Source organism: Hippocampus guttulatus, chromosome 1, assembly GCF_054856545.1.
Source record: "Hippocampus guttulatus isolate MCC_2025c chromosome 1, RoL_Hgut_1.0, whole genome shotgun sequence".
NCBI lineage: Eukaryota > Metazoa > Chordata > Actinopteri > Syngnathiformes > Syngnathidae > Hippocampus > Hippocampus guttulatus.
Window position 1 is genome coordinate 6,129,379 of NC_141261.1, and position 14,323 is coordinate 6,143,701.

At 43.9% G+C, this 14,323-nt stretch overlaps 1 protein-coding gene across 2 annotated transcripts; it reads right to left on the reverse strand.

The window, feature by feature from the left end:
- Positions 1–116: 116 nt before the first annotated feature.
- Positions 117–14,155, reverse strand: brpf3b (bromodomain and PHD finger containing, 3b). Of its 2 annotated transcripts, none has more exons than XM_086106284.1 (13): positions 13,821–14,155; positions 10,434–12,004; positions 9,108–9,264; positions 8,836–8,970; positions 7,694–7,822; positions 7,175–7,487; positions 6,036–6,326; positions 4,287–4,850; positions 3,464–3,545; positions 3,283–3,371; positions 3,117–3,211; positions 2,879–3,033; positions 117–1,818 (listed from the first exon to the last, which is right to left on the reverse strand). In XM_086106284.1, exons 2-13 carry the CDS (start codon positions 11,978–11,980, stop codon positions 1,635–1,637), a joined length of 3,741 nt encoding a protein of 1,246 aa, XP_085962410.1. In that variant the 5' UTR covers positions 11,981–12,004; positions 13,821–14,155; the 3' UTR covers positions 117–1,634. The 2 variants fall into 2 exon arrangements, with proteins under 2 accessions (XP_085962410.1, XP_085962400.1); XM_086106274.1 differs by having other exon boundaries at positions 4,287–4,853.
- Positions 14,156–14,323: the final 168 nt, after the last annotated feature.

The following is a 14,323-nucleotide window of genomic DNA, read 5'->3' on the forward strand; positions in this document are numbered from 1 at the left end:
TTAAAAATCAAATGTGGCCTGGGGCACAAGTTTACCCACCCGAGTTGGAGAAGAATTATTTGAATATGCTTCCTCAACCAGTAGCCACCGAAACAAACTAAACGCCTCCAAGTGCCACTCGAGAGCAACTGGCTTTATTATAGCAATGTTAGTCCGATTTGATTTTGGCACCACGGTTTGGTTAGCTCATCTCTTAACGACAATGACATGAGGAAGCAGCAGGATTTCGTCTACCGATTAATTTTCTATAACCCTCATTCGGGTTGCAGGTGAGCTGGAGACAACCCTCGCTGACTTGGGGTGAGAGAGGTGACAGGTTACACCCTGGACTGGTTGCCAGGCAACCATAGGGGACATAAGACAACCATTTACAACTGCACTGCATTATTGATAGCGACTAAGAATGAAAAGGACTCCTGCCTATTTAATGCAATGCCACTTTTAGTGTGCCAGGATTACAGTACATACATGGACAGATTTCTTTTTTCCTTTTTTTTTGCAAATCGGGTCGTAACTGAGATAATTTTGATGAACAATTTTAAAACTCATATTTAAAAAAAAAAAAAAAAGAAAAAAAAAAGATAATGAGCCAGTTGTATATACTCCAAAAGGTTTTAATAGAGCATTTCTTTCCCTGAATGAGGAATTATGGACTCGAACAAAATATTTGGCGGGTAGAGAAAATATGCACAAGCTTATGAAGGTGTCGTTTTTTTTTTACATTTCATACTAATAAATACTTGGGTTGGGATAGATGTGTCTTGTTGGGAGCAACAATTCAAATGTGCATATTGCTGACGCTGGGTTGAAACCTATATCAAAATTTGGTAAAATTAATATTTTTCACAAATCATACTGAGTCAGTCCACACTTGTGGGTGTTATTTTTTTTTTAAGGAGTTGAAAATGGCTTACTCTCTTTATGGTTGAACAAATTTGACTTTTTGGGGGTCTCGTGAAAAGTGATCATTTTGGAGGTACCAGGATTCGACCCAACGGCAACAATATTTACCTGCTAAAATGTTAGTTTTTTAAAAAAAACCTTTACAATTTGTCTTTTAAATATAATTTTTGCTTTTACCAATATAATTTTATTTCTATAGTTTTGTCTTCCATAAATAATCTCTCTCTTGTATCAAAAGAAGAGAATTCATAATTATGAACAATGGCTCATTCATTGTGTACATTGACACACACACGCACTCACACACAAGTGCACACACACACACAATGCAGCAAGTCAGGAATGAACCCCTCCACAAATCCTCGTGGCTTGATTGAAAAGAGCAACACAAAGTGACCAAGACTTCATCTTATAAACATAATGCACACTAAGTGTACATTTGATCTGTACAAGTGGATTTCATAAAAGATTAAAAGTGTAAAAAGCTATTTTTTTTTATAAAAGATGGCAGTGATCCATTCATAGGTCCTCTGCACTTGGTATAAATATTGTTCAAAGTTCATCGCACAAAAAAAAAAAAAAAAAAAAAAAAAAAAAAAAATTACAACTAATTCGCATGACGTACAACACAAGCAGACACGTGACTCAGTAGGGCGCAGCGGACCACGAAATGAGGAGGGCGGAGAGGGGCGGGCGTGCCCAAGCTTCATTTTGGCAGTGGCAAACGAGCTCTACAGGAAGTTGGAGGTGACAAAACCGTGGCTGTGGCTCACTCTGCTCTGGTGGATCATGGCACGGTCGTACGCCACCTGCACCGACTTGCGGAGGCTGGGCTTGCGGCCTTCCATGATGCGCAGCTTGTCGGTAGTGTTGTCCACCCCCAGGGGGCTCACCTTGTCACGTGTGAGCCACTGCCTGTGGGCGCAAGGACAGATGCGTGAGACATGCAGTACGTGGCACCATCTGGTGGTCTGAGGCGAAATAACTTGGGGGCATCTTCTCTGGCGTACTCAAGTCGGAAAATATGTTCGGCTGCGTGCATTCTCCTCTCGACGTTAGTGTTTTGAAATTCATGGAATGGATGCAATCTGGGTGGAGCGATGCACCAAGGGAAGTCACACACACGCGCATGCATATAGTCTGCTTTGCGCGAATGCAATGCGTTTTATTTCCCAGGACTGATGTCACAATGCTAACATTTTGACACTGATACTGTACCTGCATTAAAAAACAAAACAAAACAAAAAAAAAACCTCCATATGGAATTCAAACAATACATCAAAAGCTTCTGTAAGAAGCAGTGAAATAACAGCTGAGATCTGAACTTCAATTTAGTAACCTGATAACATGATCAGCTGTCCACGGTAGTAACCGCTGTCCCTGGAAGGGTTAATTCAAACCATCACCAGAAGAATACTGATGAGAATACTTTGATCAAATACAAAAAAAAAAGTTAAATACTTTTAAACACTTTGGAACCAGTGAATATTTTTTTGGTTTTGGGCCACCAGATGATTTGTTGTGTATTACAGCCTTTGCGGAGCATAAAATCTGAGAATTTTTCACTTTTGACATCCCAGTCGCTAGAATGAAGGATGACAGTCTCGTGATTTCATTCGGTATTGCAACTTAAGTGACGAGACATTGATGGCTAGTAAAATGGCAAAGTGATTTACACGCACAAAGGTTGGCTATATTTATAAACGAAAGGACAAATATTCCAGTTACACGGCACGCCTGACTCAACGAGCGCACGCACTCACGCACACACACAGACAAAACATTTCTGTGTTTAAAGCTAGCGATCGCTTGTTAGTTTGAAATCCAACTGGCTGCGTTCATAATTCTACATGTAATTATGTAATTCATAATGATGAAGTACTGGAGCTGCGCACGCAGTCTCCATTGTCAAAATGAATTCTGCTATTGCATTTATCCGAGCAAAATTTCACAAAGACCAGAATCCTCGTCTCACCATGTTCGCTTGTTGTCAAAGAAGAGCACCAGGTAGAGCCTCTGGCTGCTCTCCTCCTGCCTCTGCTCCCCCAATCGGAGGACATCTTTGGGTGGGACTGGGATGGGCACGCCATTGAGCAGAAGGCCCTCTTCCGGCATCTCCGGGTCGATGATCTGGAACAAGCTTGCGGTCAGTCCGACTGATGATGAGGCGGTGCCCGAAGAATGGTTACAAAGACCCGAAAGGGCTGTCATACCAGGGCGGGATAGGAGGGATATCCTCGACACTTGGCCCAAACCAGGTCTAGAGGCTCGAGCTCGGTCTCATCCTCAGATGGTTGGCTACCAATACCTACGGTTAACAATAAAGCACATCAATTTACTGTGCGATGGAAAAGATGTGAGAGCACAATGAACACACACCAGTGTAATCAGCGTCTCCGTTGACCAGCTCCAGGAAGGGCGCTTTGGAAAGGGCGGGTTTCCCCAGGCTTCGTTTCAGTGGCGAGGTGCTACAAAAAAATAAAATAAACAAAAAACGCGCTGTATGAGTCAAACAATGATGTCTGGCAACCAGACAACTAGGACACACAATTTTTTTTACATTTCTTTATGGAGGACCGGACAGGGGCTGTATTCAGAATCGGATTCGGCGTTTCTGTGCTTGTCGAAGCCGTTGGTCAGTCCTGAAAGCAAAGGAGAGCAATGTCAAGAGAACTGGAACAGACACGCAACCTCAGTGGTAGCCAACAAAAGTATTCAAACAATTACGTTTTGTTTTTTTTTAAATTTCACATTAGCTGCAAAGAAATGTTTTATTTCTATTTATTTATTGATATGAAAGGCAATGCAAGTTTATATTGGGGATAAAAACTATCCTGTAAGGTATCATGAGAAAATACATTTAATTGGTGAAGAAGGAAAACTGACATGTTGTATGACACCTCCGAGCTACATTATTTGATACACCTGCATTCAGAGCCGGGAGCAAGATCCAATACAAGAGCTCCATATTTCCCAGTAAAATAAATGTAAATGGAATTAATCGGTTGCAGCTATTGTTGCCATTTTCAGCAGTAGAAAGTTAATATTTTGTCTCTAATGAACTTGATAACGTCATTATTTTTCAAGTGGCAAATGCGTATTTACAGGTGTTCATCGTACATGAAAAATAATGATTTGATTCAATTCATTACAGACAAAATATTAGCTTTTTACATTAGTAAAGTATCCCTTTAAAAGCAAAGGTCTCGGACTTGGGTGCAAAAAAACAAAACAAAACAAAACATCTATTATGTTATATTTTGGCCCATGCCTTAAGTGTATAGTCTAAGGGGACTAAATATACTTTTTGTTATGTGAACCTTCCATGATTTTGTTGGTGCGTCATGTTTAAAAAAATAAAATAAATAGGTAAAGCTTCTTACCACTTTTTAACATTTTGTCCAGTTCTCCATCTGAGCTCATGTCTTGACTGGGGCTCCATGGGTCATTCAGGCAGGGGGGGCCGATGGCTTTCTGAGGGGTTTTGGTAGGCGTGGAAGAAGGCGTAGTGGAAGGGGTGTTGGGTGCAGAGGGTAACGGGCTTGCGCTGTCGTCCTGCGACCCCTCCCCGTTAGGCAACGCATTGTCTCTGCACACCTTTGCACCATTTTTGGCCTTTTTGAACAACACGACGGTCCGTCGTCCAACGCCCCCGGCGAGCGGCCGAGTGGGGATGGCGAGGTCAGGGAGCCCGTTGGCCACCACCTGCCCCTCGCTGTGCAAACTCTGCAGTGGCGACGTCTCCTGGACATTCGCGCAACCGTTGCGTCCTGCGTCGCTCTTTGCAAGGCTACCGATGAGCTTTCGGCGTTTGCAGGGCCATCTGGAGAATGGGGCCTCCTTCGTGATCGGTCGCAGTGTGGGAGGCTCCAGGGGCGCGTCGCCTAGTCGTGGAGGAGGGGCCGGCCCGGTGGGTTCCAGTGTTGGGGGCGAGGTGGATTTGAGGTCTTCTGGAAGAAGGGGGGAAAAGGTGAAATTCACTTTCACTCTACATGTAGTTCCATGAAATGGCCATTGAGTTATGTGGGGTGATGTGGTGGTGTTGTAGTCACACTGGAGAATGGTGTCCTGCCCGGTCTCTGATCCAAAATTCGACATAACTGTCTCACCACAGCACAAAAAGAGACTTGAGCTTCAGTGGAACCTCTGGAGTCAAACACAATCGGTTCGTGGACGCCAGCCAATTTGATTTAGAATCCATTTTTCACATCATCTACCCAAAAATAATCTGGTCCTGGGTCAAAGTGGCGGTCGTATGTGTGTATGTAACATTTTTACATTGCGAAAAAAATCTAATTACAGCTGTTCGGTAGGGAAATAAGAACATTTTCAAGGCAATCATAATATCAGTAATGCAATGCTGACGGAAAGGATTAAGTGTAACTCGGAGGTATGAAAGTGAAGCGCCAGCCACAATAATACCAAGCTTGACAATTAGTCCAATTCCAATAAATCCTTTTAATGCTTCAGTGAGTTAAAGTCTCATAAGTCAAGCATGGCAGTGGTTCAAAACTTCACCAATTCCAAACAGTACGAGCACATTGGCGCTTGGCTTGATGGAGGTTCCACTGTATTCTGTGGGGGGGGGGGGGGGGGGGGTAACATCATAACACACTCACGATATTAAGACAAGTGAAGAATTATCATTGCTCTCACAACTGCACACCAGCACCACCGTGGTACCAGGTCTGGATTGAAATGGTGCCACTGACCAGAATCAGTTTCCTCCCACCCTCCTCCACGACGGTATGAGCCTGTTTGAACCCGAAGTGGGATGATATGACATGACTGTACAGCACGTGGCCAATGGAGAGTGGTGAGGCCATGAGAGGGATGTGTAGAAGAGGTGCAGAGTGTACTTTGAGAGAGGAGTTGTGAGGCAGCCATGGCTAACGAGACTCTGTGGGCCCCTACTTACTAGACTGCAGACAGTGTGGTGGTTGGGGTTGGTGCGTGGGGGAGACCCTGGCTCAATTACCTGAGGACAATGTGCCGTTAGCTCATGTTCACAACTGGTCTGTCTCATTGAAACAAAAGTGGGTTTCAAGGGAAGCAGAAGAAGGGGGGGAAAAAAAAAAGTACCGGTACATGCACCGGCAAGTTCTCCGAGACACCGGCTTTTGATCGCTAACCTTTGTCGGATGTGGAAAGGCCATTTTCTGCCTTGATGTCGTTGGCCTTGTCGTCTTCCTCCTCCTCTTCCTCATCGCTGTCTTCTTTTAGACGGCCGTTGTGAAGGCTGTGGCGGTGCGGACCCTGCCGGAAGCGAATGTTGTTGATCTCGCGGCGGAGCAGGCGCATCCGTCGCGTGCGAGCGCTGCTGCATCGCATGGAGCTGACAAAGTCCAGCTTGTCCAGCAGCTCCTTCAGCTGCTCCTCCACACTCATATGGAGACGGTTGTCTGGGTTCAGCACACAGTCCACTGGACAAAAAAAAAAGGAAGGGCACGTTAGCAGGCAAGCTCATCCTTGACCTGTTCTTAATATTTGTCTATAGTGGCCCCTCAAAAGGTTAAATGTCTCGTAGCATTCGTAAGATGAACTCATTTCTTGGGAAAAATGTGCCTAAAATTGAAACTTTGGGCATTGAAAATGTATCACTGCGTGACGTCAACTTATCATGTATGCCATCTGCGCGCCTCACGACACCTACATTTAACATACGATTAAAACCGTTTTATGTTTTCATTTGGCTTTTTGAGAGAAACCCTCAACGAGAAAAAATGAGAAGACTGACTTTTGCACTTGAGGTGACTGTGACGCAAGTGGACTAATTTAAAGCTGTTAAGACTCAACCTACTTTTGTCCAGCGTATGTTTTAGTGCCATTCAAGTTTGAGATCAAGCAAATGGCACTGCAGTAACCGATTTTATTTTGATAGGTTTCTACTTCTTGTTCCTGTGTGCCGCAGTACTCTCAAGCAGAGCCAATATTTACCAATGTTTTGTGGGGAAGCGGAAGAAAATGGAGTGATAGATGTTTGTTTTATTAGCTTTTCACAGTTAGCTTTTTCATGTCTTGGATTACATTAGTGGACAGTGTTGGTCAACCTTTATTGACTCAAAGCAGCCATTCCACATAACGCAGGCCTCGGGTGGCAATTAATGTCATTGATTCTATGTAACCTGTTGAATACGGTCAATCAAATGTCGGGCTACGTAATGAATTAGTCAGAATTTGACTTCTCAGAAGTTGACCAACATCACAAAACGGATTGTTACTTTTTACTTTTGTCACTCTCCACAAAAGGGAAGAACTTCCTGCATCATACCGTCCTCCCATGTACAGCTGTAAAATTCTCGCTTCTGCTGTGACTCGGGGAGGTGCATGCCAGTCTCCAGCTCCAGGCCCATGTTGGTGGCCTGTCGTTGGGCATGACGCAACACGGCTCCCCCGAGTTCCTGAAGACGCAGTGCGGCGCGGTGGAAGATGGTCTCCTTGCTGTTGTACAGTAGGCAGTTGGACACCATCAAGTTGAAGTCAACTTCCAGGTCAGCCACAGAACGGTAGACATGATTTTCTAGCTTGGAGCGCATTGTTGAAAAGTCCATTGGATGACTTATGAACTCCATGTAGTCTGGTACCTGGTGAGACCACACACATTAGTTAATGAGACAATCGACAAGCTCTGCATTATTTTTGGGACACATATCTTCACATATTAATTAACCAGCTAAACCGCTAAATTTCCCCATAAATCTTATCCCTTAATCTCACCAATACATATGCTGGGATATTTGTGTGCATTCTAGTTTGTGGGAATGATGGAAGACATTTTAGAATGTCTGACCTCCTTGAGGTTGACTGGTTCCGCAAAGATCTCAGCTGTGTCCTTCTCCTGCAGGTGGTCCAGAGTTGAGCGGAGCAATAACAACATCGGGGTCAACTGCAGCTCCAGAGCTGCCTGATGGACTTTGATCTGCAATTATTAAACGCTCAATGCAAGTGACTGGCGGAAGATACTGTACATCTGGGAAAGAAACTCTCGAAAGACAAGAAACAATGAAAGGCAACTTGACTCAAATTTGAAACAATTTTACGAGTAGCACAGTGGCCCCTCACCTGAAATGTTTGGAGCTCCTACAGTAAGTTTACTGGCAAAGTAAATATTCACTGCACTATATACTGTCTCTGATGGTGTGTAGTGGTTCACTCGCCCGATTTACGTACGGGCAGCGTGGGATCAGTTCCCACACCCAGTGACGGTGCAGATGTAGGTGTGAATGGTCTCTATATGTACCCTGTTGACTGACTGGCGACCAGTTTAGGGTATAGTTCGTCTTCCACCCAAAGTCAGCTGGGATAGGCTCCCGCAGCGTGACCTTGTTCAGGATGAGTGGTGGTGAAAATTCTCTCGATGTTTATGCTGGCAACCCGAAGATGTCATTTCAACCAACGATAGGTTTACAGCCACCAACACCTGTCATAATTCACGAATGGCAAATACTTGCACAAAGGTCTTCCAATCCATCCATTTTGTATCCCAATTATCCTCACTAGGGTTGCGGGTGAGCTGGAGCCTATCCCGGAAGACTTTGGCAAGAAGGGAGGCACACCAAAGACAAGCTGCCAGCCAACAACACGGCACATACAGACCAACAATCCTTTAACACCCGCAATCAATATTTTCACGTGAGAAAAGTAACCAAAGGTACCGGTAATAGGTATATTCCATTCTGATTTGTTTTATTTTTGTTCAGCTGTTTATTGTCAATGAAATGACTATAATTTTATTCGCTTGAAAGATTTTGTAATCCCATAAACAATTGAACTGCATTTGTGCGATGTGTGTGTTGACTGAATCTAAATAGTGATATCTGAAATAATCCTTCAAAAAGGCATGGAAATAGACACCGATATAGGCTTGAAATCATAATTGGCGCTTAGACATGTAGTGTAAATGCAGCCTTACATCGTCTTGCTCAGCGTTACCTGTTCTCGCTTGAGTTTCTCCCTTTTACGGATGAGCTCCACCAGCAGCCTGGCCTTTTCAAGGTCATGTCGAAGCTTCTGCCAATATCTCAGAGCTTCTCTGGCTGCGGATACTTGTTCATCAACCACCTCAGGCTACAACGTGAAAGAGTTAAAAATATAGAATTTATTTGAACTTTACATCCCAGAACTATCCAATCAAATTTAGAATCTTGCTCGAGAAACAGGGGGAAAAAAAAAGAAAAAAAAGGAGGCTCAAGTCCCAGCCTGACCTGTTCGGTGTTCCGTTGGGATTGGACATTAGAGTGCAAACGACGGACCAGTGGCACACCGTTTCGGGACTGACGCTTCAATAACCAGTAGCTATGCAGCCTCTGCATGAATTGACTCTTCCTTTGAAAGAGAATACCTTTGCAGATGTCATTCAACCTGAACAGGAGCAAGAGATTCAAGTTGATTAGGGCCTGATACATTAATCGGCCAATTATGGCCTTTCAAACATCGTCTAAATTTTCCAATTGTTTTTACCTCGATGTACTCTAACCATTTATAGCGGTAGAACACAAGTAACACTGCTCTCATTATTTATGACACATAAATCTATAGCATAAACTCGTATTCTAAATGGAGTTAATCAAATCTGTTGATCAGGTAATTTTATGGACTTGTCATTGAAAGACAAAGCAAATCGTACATTTTTTTACAAGCAACGCAAAGGTGAGCTATGCGAGGAAATTGTGCAAGTAACTGACCAGGATTTTACTACTTTACACAGAACCTAAAGTCACAGTTTGTTAAAAAAAAAAAAGAAAAAAAAAAAAAAGACAAACATAGTGCAAGATAAATGTGTTGAACTTGACACATTCAACACGTATATGACAAGGATGTCCTAATAACTTCATTAATTAAATGCATTGTGCCACATAATCCATTCTGGTAACTGTCAAGGAAAGTTATTTTTTTTCCCAACCATCAGTTGACTCCTGCTATTCACGGTGAATGGGGACCAGGGTGGCTTGCAAACAGCGAGAAAACAGCGCATATAATGGACACCGACTGAAATGCATTGGGGGTGGGGATGAATATTATTTTATACTGTATATATTATATATTTTTTTTAATTAATTGGCCAATGAAACTGTAATCTGTACTTTTTTTATGCCCAAAATTAGGACCGGCCTAAAGTTGATTGTTACCGGCTTTGCATTCTTATAGTTTTGTGCATGAGTTTCATAAGACATTTTGATGGCGAGAAACATACCGGTAAACTTCCCCCATTTAAATTGTTCTCCCTCAATGCTTAATAAATAATAAACATCTTCTTCTTCTCCTTTCGGCTTGTCCCTTTTCAGGGGTTGCCACAGACTCGCTGTGGCAACCCTGTGCGCTTAATAAATAATAAACATTACAACAACAACAAAAAAATAATCGAAGTCACCTGCAATACTGGTTAATGAGTGTGTACTGAATAAGGTGAAATTAAAGGCTGAATTTGTGGCACATACAATAAATAAGAAGAACAAATACAAATGTGAGGACTATATGTACATATACACGTTGCTCACACAACACCCACATTGCAATGCTCTAAAATATACCTGCTTGCGGGTATTTCAGGCACAATGACTTGAGGCATTGAAGCATTGTTCAGTGTTGCGGAGCCCGCGTCCCTCTTCCCTTTCTTTTTATCCATCTTGCAATCGCTCTCAGACTTTTTGCCTTTTTTAAGTGTCGCGGGACCATCGGTGTATGCACTTCGCCCTCGACTGGCCCTCCCTCGGCTGCCCACCACGCGCCCTTCACTCTCCTCATCAGAGGTGCCATCCTGGCCCGCAGGTGAATGAGTCTCACAGAATGCCGTTTTCTTCACGGAAAACGTGGTCCCGTTGACGTTTGTCTCTCGTACTGGGTCGATTTTCATGAACAGGCCTGCGCGTTGCGCGCAAGTGACGTGAAAGGCAGTGTAACAGTTGGCTTTGTGGCACTGGATGGATGCCCCGTGACCTTTCTGCTTACAAAGGTAGCACGTCAGTTTCCAGCGTGCTGGGGGAATGTTGTTGACACCTTCCACTGGTTCCAAAAAAACTGTATTGGCAAAACAGACTTCAGGGATCCAGATAGCGCAGACTACATGCGCCCAGCGGCCGTCGCTGGTTTGCTTAAAGGCGCCGCCTCTGTTGGGGCACAGTACGCAGTCAACTGGTTTCTGAGGGGACTGAAGGCAGCAGCGGCAGAGCCACTGTCCTTCGGGGATGTAGGGAACACCGTAGCATTCCTGGTGCACGGCCAAGTTGCACGCGTCACAGAAAAGGATGACGTTGCTGTTGAGGCACTCGTCGTCCAAGCAGACGCAACAGAAGGCGTCGTCATCGATGGCGTTTTGACAGGGCACCCGAATGCGCGCCTCCCGGTACGCCTCGTCCTCGAGGCGGTCTACCAGCAGCTCAAAAGTGTCTGCCGATAGCGCGGTGCAACCCTCCGCTGTCCGGCCGGCATTGACCATCTCCAACCAGGCCGAGTCTTCCTCGTCCATGTCGTATTCGGCCAGCGCTTCCCGGTCCTCGGTCAAACGTTCGATGTAGCGGTAGTATGCCGTGGGCAGAGGAGGTACCTCCACATGGGTGAAAGTGTCTACAAGGCGAAACGAAGGCTCAGGAAGGGGTATCAGGTGATTGTGCGTTGCATTTAACTTTTCAGGCGTTTGCGGTTGAGCGCGGGCGTAGTGGTTTTTCGAAGGTGGCGGAGACTTGAAAGACGGACATTTGGAGTCTTTCCGGCGGCCACGGGGCATGTTGGACTTGCAGACAATTTGCGTGGCACTGATGGGAGGCGATGGCTGCTCGCTGTTCTCTTTGTTGCTGTTACACTCGCTGATGTCCTGCGCCATCATTTCGTCCTCAGTGATGACGACCAAAGGCTCCAAAATGGAGATTCGGTGAAGCCGGCCATCCAGCTCCACTTCCACAACCTTCTGAGCCTGAGCATAGCTCAGCATTTCTCTGCTTGGCGATGCTTTGAGAATGTACGGGGATGGGGATCGCTGGCGCGCACCGACGCCGCAACCACCGACTGGTGTCCCCTTGGACTTCCTGTCATCTTTGCCACATCCTGGACCCACCAGGCCTTTTCGGCGTGGCTTCCTCATGGGCCACTGATCACACGTTCCCTCCTGCGGAATTCAAATCGAGCAAAATTACACCAAAAGGCAGCGAGAAACAAATGAGAGCAGATATCATTTAAATAATAAATCAACGGTGGTGCAGAAAAACATGCACCAAGTGTTAACGCTCGTAAGCCAACTGCAATACAAAATGTCTATTACCATTTCTATACAAGTTATAGGGAAGTAGCAAAGTCTTCAATATGCTATTGAAACCTAATTACAGTTGGGTGTGAGTTAAGTTTTGTCCTTCTAGAGGAGATGCCCCGGGCAGCGGGACCTTTGTGGATTCATGTGGGGTATAGCAGGTGCCCTGGGCAGCAGAGGCAACATAAACAAAAGCGAGTTTCATTGCAATTTCACCATTTCGGACGAGATAGCCGACTAGCAAGACTCCGTGGATTGTTGTTGGATCTGGCAGAGTGCCGAGGCAAAACATAAACAAAAGCGGGGCTCTGCCAGATCCAAGCTATGCCTAAGTTAATGGCTCAAAGTGATGATAAATGGTTCAGAAATAAAGGAATGGATAGCAAAAGACACTGCCCTGTCCTACTGTACTTGTTGGAATACAAATGGCCACGGCTCAGTGAAGTGCAGGTATGGTGATATATATATATTTTTTTGGTCCTTGAAAATCTCTTCACATGAAAATGGCCAGTAGCACTAAAATGTTTGTGGTCCATCTTTTTTTTAAAAGTGTGTGTGCATGTAAACGTCCAATGTCCAAATTATGGCAATGTCACTGCTGACTAAATACATTTATGAGTGATTTGTTTTTTTGAAGCCTTAAACACTAGTCAGGGTGTTAAAAAAAAACATGACCAACTTTATTAATAGGTACTGACATGCATCAGCGCTTTTGAGATTCCCCATCACCTCACCGTGTGAAGTGACAAGAGTTCAGCAAGTGGCAAAACATCCGACAGTACATCATCCGCCGAACCTGCTGCTTTACTATGAAACAGGATTAAAATGTTTTATTCTTTTGAGCGGAAGTAACATATATTTGTAGTCTATCAAAAAAAATGCTTGTTTATCAGTATCTGTTTGGAGAAGCAGAAAGTTACCGGCATCAGGGGGGAAAAAGTAAGATGACAATTTTAACTTATGAACAGATATATAATATGAATTGTAAAACAAGAAAGAAAACGTGTTATTTGGAAGCAATTTGAATTTACAATAATAATTTTAATCAGAGATACAATGTGTCTTGCATACTGTACCCTAGAAAATGCAAAAATATTTTGAAAGGAAATATTATTATTATTATTACAATAAGATGGATAGCTGACTCCTTACTTTCGTGTCTGGTCAAGGTCGGCCGAGGACAAGAACATGAAACGTTCGCATTATTTTCGTTAACTGTAACTTCATCAACTTCACTCCTCTCTAACTCAGTCAAAACACAAAGACGGCCAGCCAATCAGCTTTCAGGAATACTTGATTGAGGTATCCTGAGCCAATCACCTCGAAGAAAGCCGCAGAACTCCAACAGCTCTGTGTCCTAATTTCTGGAGTACACTGTCAGCCATATTTACAGTTTTAAAACACCATACTAAGCACTTTACACCTTACTTTCACCCATGTCATTTTGAAGCATGGTCTTATGTCCATTTTCCCCGAGAAAGACGTTATGACAGTTGTCCGGAGCGGTCATATAGCATTTTTTTATGTACAGTTAGCTCGATTGCTAACTTTGACAAATATGCTGTAGTAACATAATGTCTTCTTTTTACACTGACACGGAAAGAACAAAACACGGGGTCGCTGTTTGGTAGTCAGTTAAAGTTTTTACGTGATTACCGATTAAAAGAAACATTCTTACCTATTATGGCGATTGGGTGACACAAGTAGCTCCACAGCCGGCGGTCTGAGGCGTTTCTCCAGAAATGGTTGCCACCTAGCCTGTGGTGTTACTTTACTGGACCCCGTAGCTAAACGCTAACTTACGCTTAGCCAGCTACAGTCTGTTGCTACACCCGGTATGTGTCGTTATTTATTAACGGGTCCGCCCTTAAGTAAAACGGCGATTAAGGAGTTGGGGACTAACGCCCATACATCCAACCAACATACGAGTCACATATCTGCAATTTTACTGTAAGAGACTATATAATGTCGACCTAATTTTGTGGGTTAGCCTCCTTCAGCTAGCCTTGCAAATCTTGCTAACTCCATTGGTATTGGTATTGGTATTACCACACACATCCGGACACATCTTTCAAAACAAAAATCTTTAAAACGACACGCAAATCATTGCATTCATTTCACTTTCTGCCATCGTTATTCAGATAATATTTGTACTTATTACACACAACACTCTATTTAATA